This window comes from Rhincodon typus, chromosome 7, assembly GCF_021869965.1.
Source record: "Rhincodon typus isolate 14 chromosome 7, sRhiTyp1.1, whole genome shotgun sequence".
NCBI classification, from domain to species: Eukaryota; Metazoa; Chordata; class Chondrichthyes; order Orectolobiformes; family Rhincodontidae; genus Rhincodon; species Rhincodon typus.
The window spans coordinates 32,461,759-32,476,189 of record NC_063338.1 but is presented as its reverse complement, the minus strand read 5'-3'; the positions used below and the strand labels follow the sequence as shown (position 1 = coordinate 32,476,189).

Below are 14,431 nucleotides of genomic sequence, written 5' to 3'. Positions count from 1 at the left end.
GAGGTAATGAATATACAGAGTTCAAACAATAAATGTGAAATAAACTAAGAGGACGAATGAAGCGAGAGATCCTTGTGTGCAAGTGCACAGTCTTCTAAAAGTAACTGTTCAGACTGAAGGCCTTTGACCAGCAGTGTACTGCAGTTGGTGCTCTGCAGCTTATAGCACTTAAGCAGAGCTATAGGCTGTGCACAGGAAAAAGGGAATATAAAGGGCATCTGGATGTGTTTGGGTCAACATGGACAAAATGGGCCAAATGACCCCTTCTGCTCTGTAACATTTCTATGGTTTGAGGCACATATGAAATTTTAAACATGTGTTTTTATATTTATTTCTATATAAACTTTTATCTACTAAAATAAATGTATGAGCAGACAGGAAACTTTGATATATTAAACATTCTGAAAAGTTTACAAGTTTTACCTATTCCTGTCTCTGGCATAGCAAACAGTGTTTTCTCTGTTGCAACCTGGAAGTGTCCATGCACTGACAAGCCAACACCCTGAAAAGAAAGCGAAAATAGTCATTAGTGGAAAACAGAAGCACAATGCATTCCCAAACTGTGCAAAGGCAACAACTCTAGCTCTCATATATTTCAAAGAGAACAAAAAATTCAAGAATTCTTCCAATGTTATTGATTTTTAATAGGAATTTGAACAGCTAGGACCTTGTGTCAATAGAGGCAAGCATAATTCCATCATTATTCATTATTCAAATCCAGACATTTAAGACAACAGTGGTGTCAGGAAATTTTTGCAGACAGTGATCAAACCTTGTAATGGACTGACAAATAGAGGTCAACCCTAACAATTAAAGGTGGTGGTTTTAGAGCGGTGAGGGTATAAGTGCGCAGTCTCCACAGTCTTTCTTACATAACAAACTACAATGAGCCAAATGTTGTTCTCATCTATAGGGATCCAGTAGAGAGTCAGAGTCATACAGCACAGAAACAAACCCTTCGGTCCAATCAGTCCATGCCAAACATAATCTCAAACTAAACTAGCCCCACCTGCCCACTCCTGGTGCATATCCCTCCAAACCTTTCCTAATAGGGTTATACTGAATGGAAACACACCCTTCGGTCCTTCCCAAAGCAGGGCAACCAAAATTGCACACAGTACTCCAAATATGGCTTTACCAATGTCTTGTACAGCTGTAACATGACATTCCATCTCTCGTACTCAATGCTCCGACCAATGAAGGAAAGTGTGCCAAACGCCTTTCTCACCACCCTGTCCACCTGTGGCACGACCCTTCAAGAAACAACAATAATCCCTAAGGTCCTGCCATTAACTGTGTAAGTCCTGCCCTGGTTTATCTTATCAAAATGCAAACCTCACATTTATCCAATTTAACTCCATCCGCCATTCCTCAGCCCACTGGCCCAGTTGGTCAAGATCCCACTGTACTCTTAGATAACCTTCTTCACTATACCACCAATTTTGGTGTCAGCTCCAAACCTATTAACCATGCCTTTATCCTCATCCAAATCACTTATATAAATGACAGAGGACCAATCCTTGCAATACACTGCTGGTCAAAGGCCTCCAGTCTGAACAACAACCCCTCCTACCAGCTCCCTCTGACTCCTACCATCAAGTCAATTTTGTATCCAATTGGCTAGCTCTCCATGAATCCTATGCAATCTAACCTAACCCGTCTACCATGCAGAACCATATCAAAGGCCTTACTAAAGCGCATGTAGACAAACTCTACAGCTCTGCCCTCATCTACCTTCTTGATTATCTCATCAAAAAACTCAATCAAGATCCCTGAAGTCGTTAGCACAGATAGACAGAGCAGTGAAGGCAGCATATATGATGCTTATCTTCATTAGCCAGGGCCTGGAATGCAAGAGCAACGGCATCTTGCTACAGCTTTATGAAACACTGCTTAGGCCACAGATGTAACCCTGTGCGCAGTTCTGGTTGCCACACTATCAGGACATGGTTGCATTGGAATGGGTGCAGAGGAGATGTGAGGAAACATTTATTCATCCATATGGTTGTAGGTGTGTAGATCCTGCTGCCTGAGGGGGTGGTGGAAACATGTAGTCTTGCAACATTTAAGAAGCATCTGGATAAATACCTAAAATGCCAGAGCATAGTAGGCTATGGACCAAGAGTAGATAAAAGGGATTAGTGCAGTTTGTTTGTTGGTCAGCATAGACATGGTGGCCAAAGGGTCTGTTTCTATGCTGTATATTGTTATTTACAATGATGTAGCAGAATCTGTACTAAGTGTGTGCCCTCAGTAAGTATGTGCCCTCAGTAAGTTTTCTTCTTCCTCCCACTACGCCTAAGTGGAAGCCTAGTTTCTGCACTTGGAATATAGATGTGGATGGGCCTGTTGAATTGTGAGAATTGGGCAACTGTCCCCTGGGACATTTGAGCCTAGAGGGTTCCTGTGTCTAATCTAAATAGAATACCCACTAAGGTGAAAGTCTCTGAGCTGGGAGACCAGGTGTCATGGATCTCACTTTGACAAAATACTAACTGAAAATGGGAGAGGTCAGCTTTAAAGGTCTAGCATGTTTCTGCCAAAACCGCTTTGTTTCAACAAGGAAAACATGCAAATGACTAAGTTTCTTGTAACTATATACTTTGCACAATATACTCAACAGTGTCACTGTTCAACAGCCCATTTGTAATCCAAATATTTGTTGGTTTAAACTCAATAAAACACTCACCTTTGTAGTACAGTTTTGCGTACATTTTGTACATTCAGTGGTGTTATAATGAAGAATAGTTAAACCCACAAAATGTGCATTTTGTAATACATTCAAACAACAATGCGACATAGACGACCTGCTTGCTAAGAGTAAGGAGACATGCTACTTACTGACTGCTGCCTTCCAAAAATTATTTGCAACTTGGGATTAAACTGACTATTCATCAGAACTCAAAGCACTTAGGAAGGTTACCATTTTTACGAGCAGGTAGGGAATCGGAGAAGTGGAGGGTAGAATAAACACACAAGATTTGTGACAGGGCAGAATGCCGGAGAGATTAAGTGAAAACAGTAATGAAAATGAAAGCAAAGTGAGATGGTAGCAGAACAAGTAAAGGACATAAGATGTGTCTAGAGATATAAATAGCAAAGCAGCATCACCAAGAGAGAAGCTAAAAAGACATCTCCTGTGCCTTCATATGAAGGTGGCAGAGGGAGTGTAAAAGGTTGATAGAGAAATAGAGTGTTGTAGTCCCTTCAGAGGCTGAGAGGACGAGAAAGGGAAGAGTGTTTGGTGGTGGCAACAGTCTGGATCTTTGTTGCTCTGTTAGATCAACTCTCTGGTTAGTCTTTGTTAAGTGACCAGAACCGACTAATTCATTCTGGTCTACTTGCCACTCAAAAGTTGGTTTCAAATTTGCAAGAGCATGAACCTGCCTCACCTTAATAATTAATTTTATTCCAAGACTCTCATTTTATTTCAAAATTGGTGAATTTTTAATCTGCTCCTAAATCCTTAAAAATCCATTCCAGCACTACCCAGGGAATCCTCTCTTTTGCATTCTTCCACAACTTTGTGCAGAGATACCTAGACCAAAACTAATGCCCCATTTTCACAAAGCTGAACCTGACTGAAGAAGTGCCTTAAATCCTCAAAAATATACCCGAGGGAAAAAAATCCTCAGAGCTCTTGTGACACAGTGGTAGTGTCCTCACCTCTGAGCCATGAGGTCCAGATTCAAGTGCCATCAGCTTCAGATGTGTGCCAGAACATCTCTGAACAGGTTGGTAAGGAAATATCTATCCTCAGAATATGTCAAAGAACTTTAGAAATTACAAAATTTTGAACTGAAGTCATTGTTGTTGACTAGATAAAGGCAACAACCAATGTGATTTATGAGAATGAATGTGAGAGTGAGTGGGCGAGTGGATGTGAGAATGACTGAGGAAATGAATGAACAACCAATTAAGTTGAATTTGGTGCAGTCAGAGTGGGACAGTGAATGAGTTATTGAGTGGTTGAGTGGTGAGTGAACACATGATGAACGAACGAACGAACGAACAAACAAACAGAAACTGATTTTGGTGGTGTTAGTTGTTGATAGAAACACAAGATGAATGGTGCCATGAAAGCTTTTGCCTTAATAACATATCAACCCCTCTAACAATGTAGTAACTCATGTAATGTACATTTACATAACAATGCAAAAACTTGGCTCGAATGTTTTATGCCTGTGGGGTCTTTTTTGAACCAGTGACATTTCATCTGGTTTTGCCATAAGGGATGCTTTATTGCTTCAATCCACAGGGATAAGATTAAGGTTTGGGTTATTATGAGTTAATAGCATAATTTTCAGTTGTAGTAGCAGCGAAATCAGGACACCTCACTTAATTAATCATCATGATGAACTGAAATGACATCCAATAGTTCCATCTAGTTTTCCCAGCCCAACTCCATTACCATCAGTGGCGAGACTCAGCTATCTGGTGTGCTGGTAAGGACAGCCGAGTCTCTCAATGGACTGAATTTTTGGTCCTGCGAGGAGATCACCATGTAGGAGAAGCATGAAACAAAGTGTTGAGTGATGACACTTGGTTGTTATATTGATAAGCAAATACAGCAGCGTTGCACAGCTAATTGAAATGTCACCAACTGTATCAGTTTACCAGATGGACGGAATTCCACAATCCCACTAAACCAGTGGCCAGTCTATGGGAAATCAAAAGAGGGGAGGAAATAACGACATCCCTCGTGGATGTTCCTGTTTGTCTTTATTCTTGCTTCCGCAGTTTCCTTCTGTGAACTGAGTGGGAAGTTCCATAACACTCAGGAGACCCCCATTACTTCACCAAAGGTTAATTTTCATGTGTAAGCCGAGGTCCTAATTGCTGTTCATTCACCTAATGGATTATGAACCAGTAGGGTAAACAGGTTCAGAAATCCTAAGTGAAAGAGAGAAAAGGGAAATAACATCCTAGCCTGACGACGTTCTCAATGGCCATACGCACACACACACACACACTTGCATGCCACAAAAACAGAAATTGCTGAAAAAGCTCAGCAGGTCTGGCAGCACCTGCAGAGAGAAATCAGAGCCAATGTTTTGGGTCGAGTGACCCTCCCTCAGACCACATTTAAGTGAATGCTCTAATAACATGTGTATCCCCGACTGGGAACAAAGACTCAGGAAACAGGCAGGATTCAGGCAAGTGACAGAATTTATTCAAGCAACAAACAGTTACTGCAGGGAGAGGGCCAAATGATTTCCCCAAATCTGGCCTCAACTTGAGAACCCAGTTGTTTTCTTAATCTACAGCTCAGATCAGAAGAGAAACCAATGAAACACTCTGATTTTTATAGTGAAATACAACATTTTTATACATTTTTTGTTACAATAATCACATACAACGTGGTCACTGCGTCCTTCCCCCTATTCCATACACCTAATGTGAAACACCTAATCAATGATGGACATTCCTATGGACAATCTCAAGTTCCCATGATATCATAGTGTTTTGACAGACTTTGTACTCACCTGGCCTTAGGATCTTTCTATGCAGCCTATTGGTTTGCATTCAAAAGTTACTGGTTATACTCCTTCAGGTCTGTTCCAGACTTGCTTATCTCTAAGGACTGCTTGAATTCTGTTATTCATTGTATTCCATGTGCTATCTCTGTCAAATTCTGTTATTCCTTTTATATTTTCCACTGTCCCAATTCTATATATATGTGTAAAAATACAAAAGAGAGAGTTGGTTTTACCTAACTGCTATAAGATACATTGTATTGTAGAGTTTTAGAGCTAGTCCTACAGTTAGCACTTGTTGTTAACTATGAAATTGATTGTTCACAACTTATTTCAGGATGTGCCAGGCATTCTTTTAAAAATAAGGAAAGTATTTCCCGAGGCTAATTAACTTTCGCATCTATGTTTAAATGTTTTTCCCCAATACATCTATTATACTTTGGTTATATAGATGTATCTATAATTATGTTGAAATTTATGATTATCTGAATAATCTTTAACTAGAACCCATTTCTTGATATGGTGCATTACTTCCAGGAATCAACTGATTACTACAAAATAACTTTAGCTGTTGTTTTCATAGCTACTTAATGAGTTAGGCTGACTTGTTCATGGATCGAGATTTACACCCGTTGTTCTAACTGGCATTGTTCACCTAATGGGACAACATCCTTTCATTAATGAGGCTGGATTCAATGACTTATCATATTTTAATGAACTTGTGTCGATCCTTAGATATCTTCTTATCAAACTGTCTTGGACGGTTGCTTCCTGTTCACCTTGGAGTAGCCCTGTTCAAAAGGTACCATTCTGTTTCAATTAAATGCTGGAGCAGGCTGTTTTAATTCTATTTATCCCTGGTCGGCTATTTTCTGTCTTTCAAAGATGGGCAGCCTTTACACGTGTCACAGCATAATGACTTTGTCAATTCTTCTGTAGTCAAATTTTTATGGAACCTTTTAGAGTATGTCCACTTCCCTAAGCATACAAAGTAGGGATTAAACCAGATTCACTGAGCTCATTATCTCACCAGTTATCATCCATTGATAACTGTGGCACATACACTGTTAAACATCCCTCCATTTGACCATAATATGTAGGAGCAGAATTAGGCCATTTGGGCAATCAAGTCTCTCAGCCTTTCAATGAGATATTATCTGATCGGATCATCCTCTTCTCCATTTTCCTGCCTTATTCCCATAACCTTTGATTCTCTTACTGATTGAAAATATATCTTAGCCTTGAAAATACTTACTAACCAAGTCTTGACAGCCTTCAGTGGTAATCAATCCCACTAGTTTAAGAGAAAAATTTCATCCTTATCTCTGTCTTAAATGGGTGACGCCTTATTCTGAGATTATGTCCTCTTATCTTAGACTTTCTCACAAGGGGAAAACAATCTCTCCGCATACAGCCTGTCAAGCCCCAAAAAATCTTGTGCGTTTCAATAACACCACCTCCCATTCTCCTAAATTCCAAGGGATACAAGCCCTACCATTTGATCTCTATTCAGAAGAAATTCCTTCCATACTCAGAATCAATCTAATGAACCTTTTCGAGACTACCTCCAACGAAGTATATCTTTACTTAAAGGACTACAACTAATCACATTTATTAGGTGTGGTCTGACTGGTGCCCTGTATAGTTTTAGCAAGACCTCCCTACTTTCATACTCCATTCCTTTGAAATAAAGGTCAACAGTCCATTTGCCTTCCCTTTCACGCCTGAACCCATATGCTAGCCTTTTGCGATTCATGCTCAAGAATCCCCAAATCTCCCATGCTGCAACTTTCTCCAATCCTTCTTTATTTAAATAATAGTCAGCTCTTCTTTACTTCCTGCCAAAGTGCATAACCTCACGCTACTATATTCAGTACCTCACATTTTACTATTATATACACAAGAACATCTTATTACATTGCATTATATTCCATCTGTCAAGGTTTTCTTCCTACTTGCCTTCCCACCTATTTTTGTATCATCCACAAAATTGGCAAAAGTACATTCATTTCCATCTTCTACCCATTATCCTAACTCTCTATCTCTTAATTTATGCTGGAAAATATTCTTAAATGGTCATTCAGGAATCTAAGAATGGAACTAGAAAAACTGTAAAAATGTCAACTCTCTCAGATTTCTCCATGATAGCAATAATTCAGATACAAGAACACAAATAATAGGAGTAGGGGTGGACCTTATGGGCAGACCAGTTTCTCTGTAATTCAGTACAATCGTGGATGATTTTAGTTTTCAATGCCATCTTCATATCACCAAAAGTGAAATTTGTAGAACTCAACCTGAAATGTGGTACCTATAATGTAGACACAGTGCACTGTTGCATATAACCCATCAACAATGACCTAAAGGCAGCATAGTAGATTTTCTAGGAAAAAAAGCAATAGAAAATGGGCTAAATATTAGTCTGGTACAACTGCCAAATGTCGTCCTCCTTTCTAAATAAACGTTTAGTTTGCGAGTTCACATGACTTTCAAATAATGCTGCTGGCTCCCATTTTCAAAAACTTGTCAGATTGCTTCAGAGTAATCATAAAATTATGAAACTTGCACAGGAAGATCCCTAAATGAATTATCTTCGAGCATTTATGTTATTAGAAGATAAATCTTGTGAAATCAAAACAATCTCATTGCCTGATCACAGATTATGGTTTGCAAGTGTTCTGGTGGATGGCAGCCAATTATATTTGGTATATGTTTCATATTGCTGGGAAAACACATTATGCAAATGTTGAGGATAACAGTCTATTAAACAACTTCAGTTGACACAGTGTCAATGGTTAGGATGTCACCTGGCATGCATCTCTGAGAACACAAATTCAGTGTACAGGTGATGGTCTGACTTGAGTAGAAATGGAATTTGACCTGTTCCCTCATGTTTCACTTGTGGAGCCAAGTGAATACATCCTCCCTGGCTGGTCCTCAAGTGTTGTAAGCTGTCTAGATTTTCTGTGAAAGCTTGAAAGCTTAGAACTCACCACTCAAGTAAGATAGCAGGTTATGACCAAATCAATTAGAAGGTATGCCATTAAGGCATAATGCTGTCATCAGTTCATAACATGCAGAGAATGTTTCCCAGTATGGCCTACAGGATAGTAACCTTCATGTGGTCCTCCTATTAAAACAAATTTTGTAACATGAATCAGTATAATGATCGATCTCAGGTGACCTTTAGTGTGAGAAAGGAAACGAGACTATTTGTAACAAGGAAATGCTATGGTCAATCAAATCAGAGAGATTAAACCAAACAGCAGTTGACATTTTAACTTTGAATGACAAAGTCCAACACGAACAAGAAGGACACATTGCAATTTTCCTGAAGCTGTTTCTAAATTAAACTGAAATATAGTCTGGTCTCTAATTGTTTCTGTTGTCAAGTTTAATATATCTCTTGTGCAAATTGACAAAAAGAGAAACTACAGAAAAGAGCACAAACACGGACAAATTAGAAATTGCTGGTCACTGAAAAGGTACAATGTTTTGCATAATACTGAAAATATTTATAAAACACACTATAGGATTCAACACATTAAGCGAATGCATAACATTGATTTGTTGTTACAAATTGAAGCACGGTAAAACCAAACAGGCAGAAGGCAGATTGTGTTACCTTTTTTTAAAGCTCTTGCTCACTGTATTGCGCCCAATACTGAATGCAACTAAATGCATGTTTGCAACAGATATACACTCAGAACATCTCTGTCTAAGAAGGCAACAGTGCATATTTGGCAGGATAGATCAATGTTTTGTTTTGCTGGTCTGAAGCAGTTTCAGCATTAAATTTCTACCTGCAGTGTAAGGGGGGCACAAGAAGTCAGGGCAATAAAGCTGACCTGTCAAAATCAATATCTGATTAGCTGTCAGCATGTATACACATCAAGTCCAAGGATTCTTATCCCATTGGGGGGGGCGGGGGGAGAGCTTTTTTTTCCTTTATTTCTTCATGGATATGGACATCACTGGTAAGATCTGAATATTTTACCCATCACAATTCCCTCTGGACTGAACGTTTTGCTAAACCAGTTCACAGCACAAGGAAAGTTAACCACATTGCTGTAGGTCAAGAGTCGCATGTAGGCCGGACTGGGTAAGAATGGCTGACTTCAGATCCAAAAGAATTTTAATGAGCCAAGTGGGGCTTTCACAATCATTAATGATAGTTTCTTGGTCAGTATTACCGAGAATAGCTTTATATTCCAGATTCATTAACTGAATTCAAACATCACCAGCTGCCATGGTGGGATCTGCACAGGTCTGGGCTTCTGAATTACAAATGTACTACTACAACTGCACCATCACTTCATTCTCAGTTAAAACTGTTAGTCAAATGTGCATCTTCTGATTAGGATTATGAGATAGCTACTTGCACAACAACACACTGCGTGCAGAGATTGTTGACCGTTTACTAGCTGGATTATCGCAGCTAGTGCAAGCTTCACTTACAAGTTTATTTTCTTACATACATTTTTCATATGAACGACACAACAAAATCTGTATCCTAATGGATGGTCAATTGAACAAACTAGTTGTAGAAGGCATATCGTGCCACATTGGATGCATCCACGTTATGCAAACGCTCAGCTGTAACCATGTGACACCATGCACCTACCCAATTGATCCTAAAAGTCTAAACCAGAAACATAAATTAGTGCATTCAATTCAATGAAAAGTCATGCACATAACTCAAGTAAAGAGAAAGAAAACATTGTATTAACAGAAGGAAATCTCTGATTGTAATTAAAATTTAATGGAATGAGATGCCAACTTCTAAAATTACGCTTACAGTGTGAAAAAGATTATTTGATAGCAATTAAGGATAACCACACCATTAAAATTTCACTTACACCTGAATGTACAAACATCAAGTATTTTTGCTGTATTTAGTGCGCAACAGTTGGATTGTATTTTAATGCAAAAATCTCTCAATAAAGTATTAATATAATCAAGCTTCAGAAGGAGCAGGACAGAAATGGCACCAACTTTCTCAATTCCACTTCTAACAGCACATATATAATAATGTACAGCATGGAAACAGACACTTCAGTCCAACTCATCCATGCTGACCCAATATCCTTGATAAATCTAGTCCCATTTGCCAGCATTTGGCCCTTATCCCTCTAAAACCTTCCATACCTATTCACATGCCTATCTTGATGCCAGTTAAATGTTGTAATTGTACCAGCTTCCACCACTTCCTCTGGCAGCTTATTCTATACATGCACCACCCTCTGCATGAAAAAGTTGCCCGAGGTCCCTCTTAAATCTTTTCCCCTCTCACGTTAAACCTATGCCTTCTAGTTTTGGACACGCCAACCCTGGGGAAAAGATCTTGTCTACTTACCCTATCCATGTCCCTCATGATTTTGTAAACCTCTACAAAAGGTCATCCTTCAGCACCCAACACTCCAGGGAAAATAGCACCAACCTATTCAGCATTCTCACTATAGCACAAACCCTCAAACGCTGCAACACCCTTATAAATCTTCTCTGAACCCTTTCAAGTTTCACAACACCCCTCCTATAGTAGGGAGGCCAGAATTGCACGCAGTATTCCAAACATTGCCTATCCAATGTCCTGTACAGCCTCAACACGACCTCCCAATTCTTAAACTTAATGCACTGACTAATAAAGGCAAGCAAACCAAATACTTTCTTCACTATCCTATCCACCTGCGACTCCACTTTCAAGGAACTATGAACCTGCTCTCCAAGGTCTCTTTGATCAGCAATACTCCCCAGGACCTTACCATTAAGTGTATACATCCTGATTTGCCTTTCCAAGATGCAGCACCATACACATTTATCTAATTAAACTCCATGTGACACTCCTTGGCCCATCTGATCATGATCACATTGTACTCTCAGGTAAGAAAAAAAACGTGCGTATGGGAAGTTGTCTGATTTGCTTATTAATAAAAGGTGAATAAGACCCTCACCCATCACTTCTACTGCAAATTGTTTCCAGTAAGGAAAAATACCAGAAATAGATACCATGGACATGCTGACAAATCTTGTGTCACAATCAATCATTCACAACCAGCAGAAACAGTCAAAGAATCGCTTTGAGATAACTATTTTGGCTCAAATTTTTAAATTCAGATTTTGGAACCGAAGGCTAATAGCGACATTATTGTATTTGCAGCCTTGAGACATAAATAGCTTTTTCTTCAGACTTTGTTCATAACAACTTAGCAATTTAGAAACAACATTTTTCTTGAAATGTTTTTGCTTCTAGAATCAATAGTCAAGGGCTACATTGCAATAATAAGTCTACTCAGTTTTACTGACAAGGACTTTTTTTAATTCTAAAGTGTTCCAATAAAATGACCTTGACAATGTCAGAATCTTCTTGCTTCTTATAAATAATTATCGTAAATGTTTCAGATCCATACACATAAAACAATATACTGGGGATACTGGAAAACTGAAGCAAACACAAAAAAACGCAATAGAAACTCAGGTCTGGCAGCATCTTTGGAAAGAGGAATGTGAAAGTCTAAGTATCAAACCTTTTTAAATACATTAAAACATACATACAAAACCTGCCCATTCACATCACAAGAAGGATAAAGGGATTTCTCTCTTACAAATGGAAACACAGCTTTGCAGATTCTTCCAGATGTTTATGTTGGATGGTCTCAAGGGCATTGGCTATGAGCAAAGGTTAAAAAGACTAGGATTGTTTTCATTGGAAAGACAGCGGCTGAGAAGAGACCTGATAGAGGTCTACCAAATTATGAGAGGCATAGATAGGGTGGATAGTCAGAGGCTTTTTCCCAGGGTTAAAGTTTCAATTACGAGGGGGCACAGGTTCAAGGTCAGAGAGGAAAGTTTAAGGGAGATGTGCGAGGAAAGTTTTTCTCACAGAGAATGGTAGGAGCCTGGAACACACTGCCAGAGGTGGTGGTGGAAGCAGGCACGTTGGTGACATTTAAGAGGCATCTGGATGGTTACATGAATAAGGAAGGAATAGAGGGACATGGACCGAATAAGGGCAGAAGGTTTGATTTTTGTTCAGTCAGGGCATGATGATCGGCACAGGCTTGGAGCGCCAAAAGGCCTGTTCCTGTGCTGTACTTCTCTTTTGTTCTCTTTGTTCTTTGAGAGGAAAGCTAGGTTTCAGACTAGATTCATAATAAGGATTTTTCCAAAGGCAGCAGAGATAAACCGGTAGACACTTTTCTTTCAACTGGTTGATCAATAACCACTCCAAACAATATTCAAAGCAGACACAGAGACCTGACAGTTAACAATCCAGGCAGGAAATAAACAGTTATCACAACATGCATGACTACCAAGGAATATTTTGTTATAAAATATTTCAATATATTTTAATTAACCTTTACTTTAAAATATCCAGGCATCATCACAAACTTGAAATAAGTATCTTTTCCACAATCCTGCAAAACTCAAGTCCTCAAAAATATTAAATATTAAGTTTTCATAACACATTTTGGTGCATGGGAATTAGTTGAGCAATTTTGCTTCTTTATAATGCATTAATATGTGCCAAATGTAGAGGATTTCAGCCTAAATCTAGGAAATTGTACCAATTACCAAACTCCAGGAATTACGTCACAAAAAGGGCAACTTTCTTGTGGAAAATTATCCACAAGAAAACAAAAATTATCAGTGAAATCTAAGGGTAAAATTACCATTTCAATTAAATGGAACAGATATCGTATACATACGTGAAAAGGTGTTGCATGTTAAGTAAAACCATTGGAATTTCAGAAAATAAAAAGCAACTGAATTAAAAATAATCTGCATTTTTAAACTGCCTTTTGCATAGTAAAATGTCCTACAGCGCTTAAGAAATTTCGAAATTTGACTCTTCATAATGAAATATTAAGCAAAAATGTACTGGCACAATGACGAACAGTTTAATGCACACAGCATTATTAACCTAAGTAATCCAATAATTTGTGACAAGCAAGCAATCTTTTCATTTGCGAATCATCGTAAGCTGCTAGACGATTTGCATTCTTCAATGTTAGCCTTGTACAAGTGGCAACTCGCTGCAAACCATCCCAAAGGAGTAAAGAGATTTCATATATTAATTATATCTGGTATTAAATTTTCTGCAGAAAGTCATGGCTCTTACCTAACAATGCAAGTACTATTTCACTTATTAGAGAAACTTTCCTGCAATGGCGGTTCAGCCTCCCCAGCCCAGGAAAGAAACGATTATAAATGTGGAATGCCATTCCTGCAGATATCCTTAGAGATTTAAACCAAAAAGAATTCTTATTTTTCCTTTATGTAACTTTGTTTTCATTCTTTTAAACTAATCAACCATACTAACAATGCAACGTTAGCTTAGTACTGCACTGGATTGTCAGCACAGATTATGTGACCAAGTCCTAGAATGGAGCTTGTATTCAACTCCATCACAAGAGTGACACAATCCTATTCAGAGCTTCTGCGCTATTTTCTTGATATTGGAAAGACAAAATACAATTCTATTGTTATGATTTTACAGGAGATATTTCAAAAGCAATGCATTTTTGAATTTGCATTTTGAATGCAAGATTTAATTTTATATAAAGACATGGACACTATGTGCTGTAAAAACAATGCTCATATGCAATGAAAATTTTTCAAATGAACATCAGATTGATTTGTTGAAAGACAGCAAAATAACTTGACATTCCTAGTGCGGAAGGTGCTTTGGCATTTGACTTGTATCTTATTGAAATGATTACACTTTAAATGCCACCTTTTCCTTTCAAACACTGGCCTTATGCTATGTCCTTTCAGTAAAAATCAGTTCAAAACATTTGTCACTCAGACAGACTACAATCAATCGAATTTATGTGGTTTAAGACATATCATTATCAGAGGCTACTGCCTGAATTTTGCTGCGATCTTCCGTTGAACATATTTTCTGCAAATTGTAGTAAACTGCTTATGCACCAGTCACATTTGGGTAGGGAGAA

The 14,431-nt window shown here is 38.5% G+C and overlaps 1 protein-coding gene across 1 annotated transcript in view; it reads right to left on the bottom strand.

Moving 5' to 3' along the window:
- hibch (3-hydroxyisobutyryl-CoA hydrolase) overlaps nt 1–14,431 on the bottom strand; it is a 99,803-nt gene that overhangs the window by 21,482 nt on the left and 63,890 nt on the right. Inside the window, exon 5 of the mRNA XM_048598738.1 lies at nt 424–502. Within this exon, the coding sequence (XP_048454695.1) occupies nt 424–502 (79 nt within the window). The remainder of the gene's footprint in view (nt 1–423; nt 503–14,431) is intronic.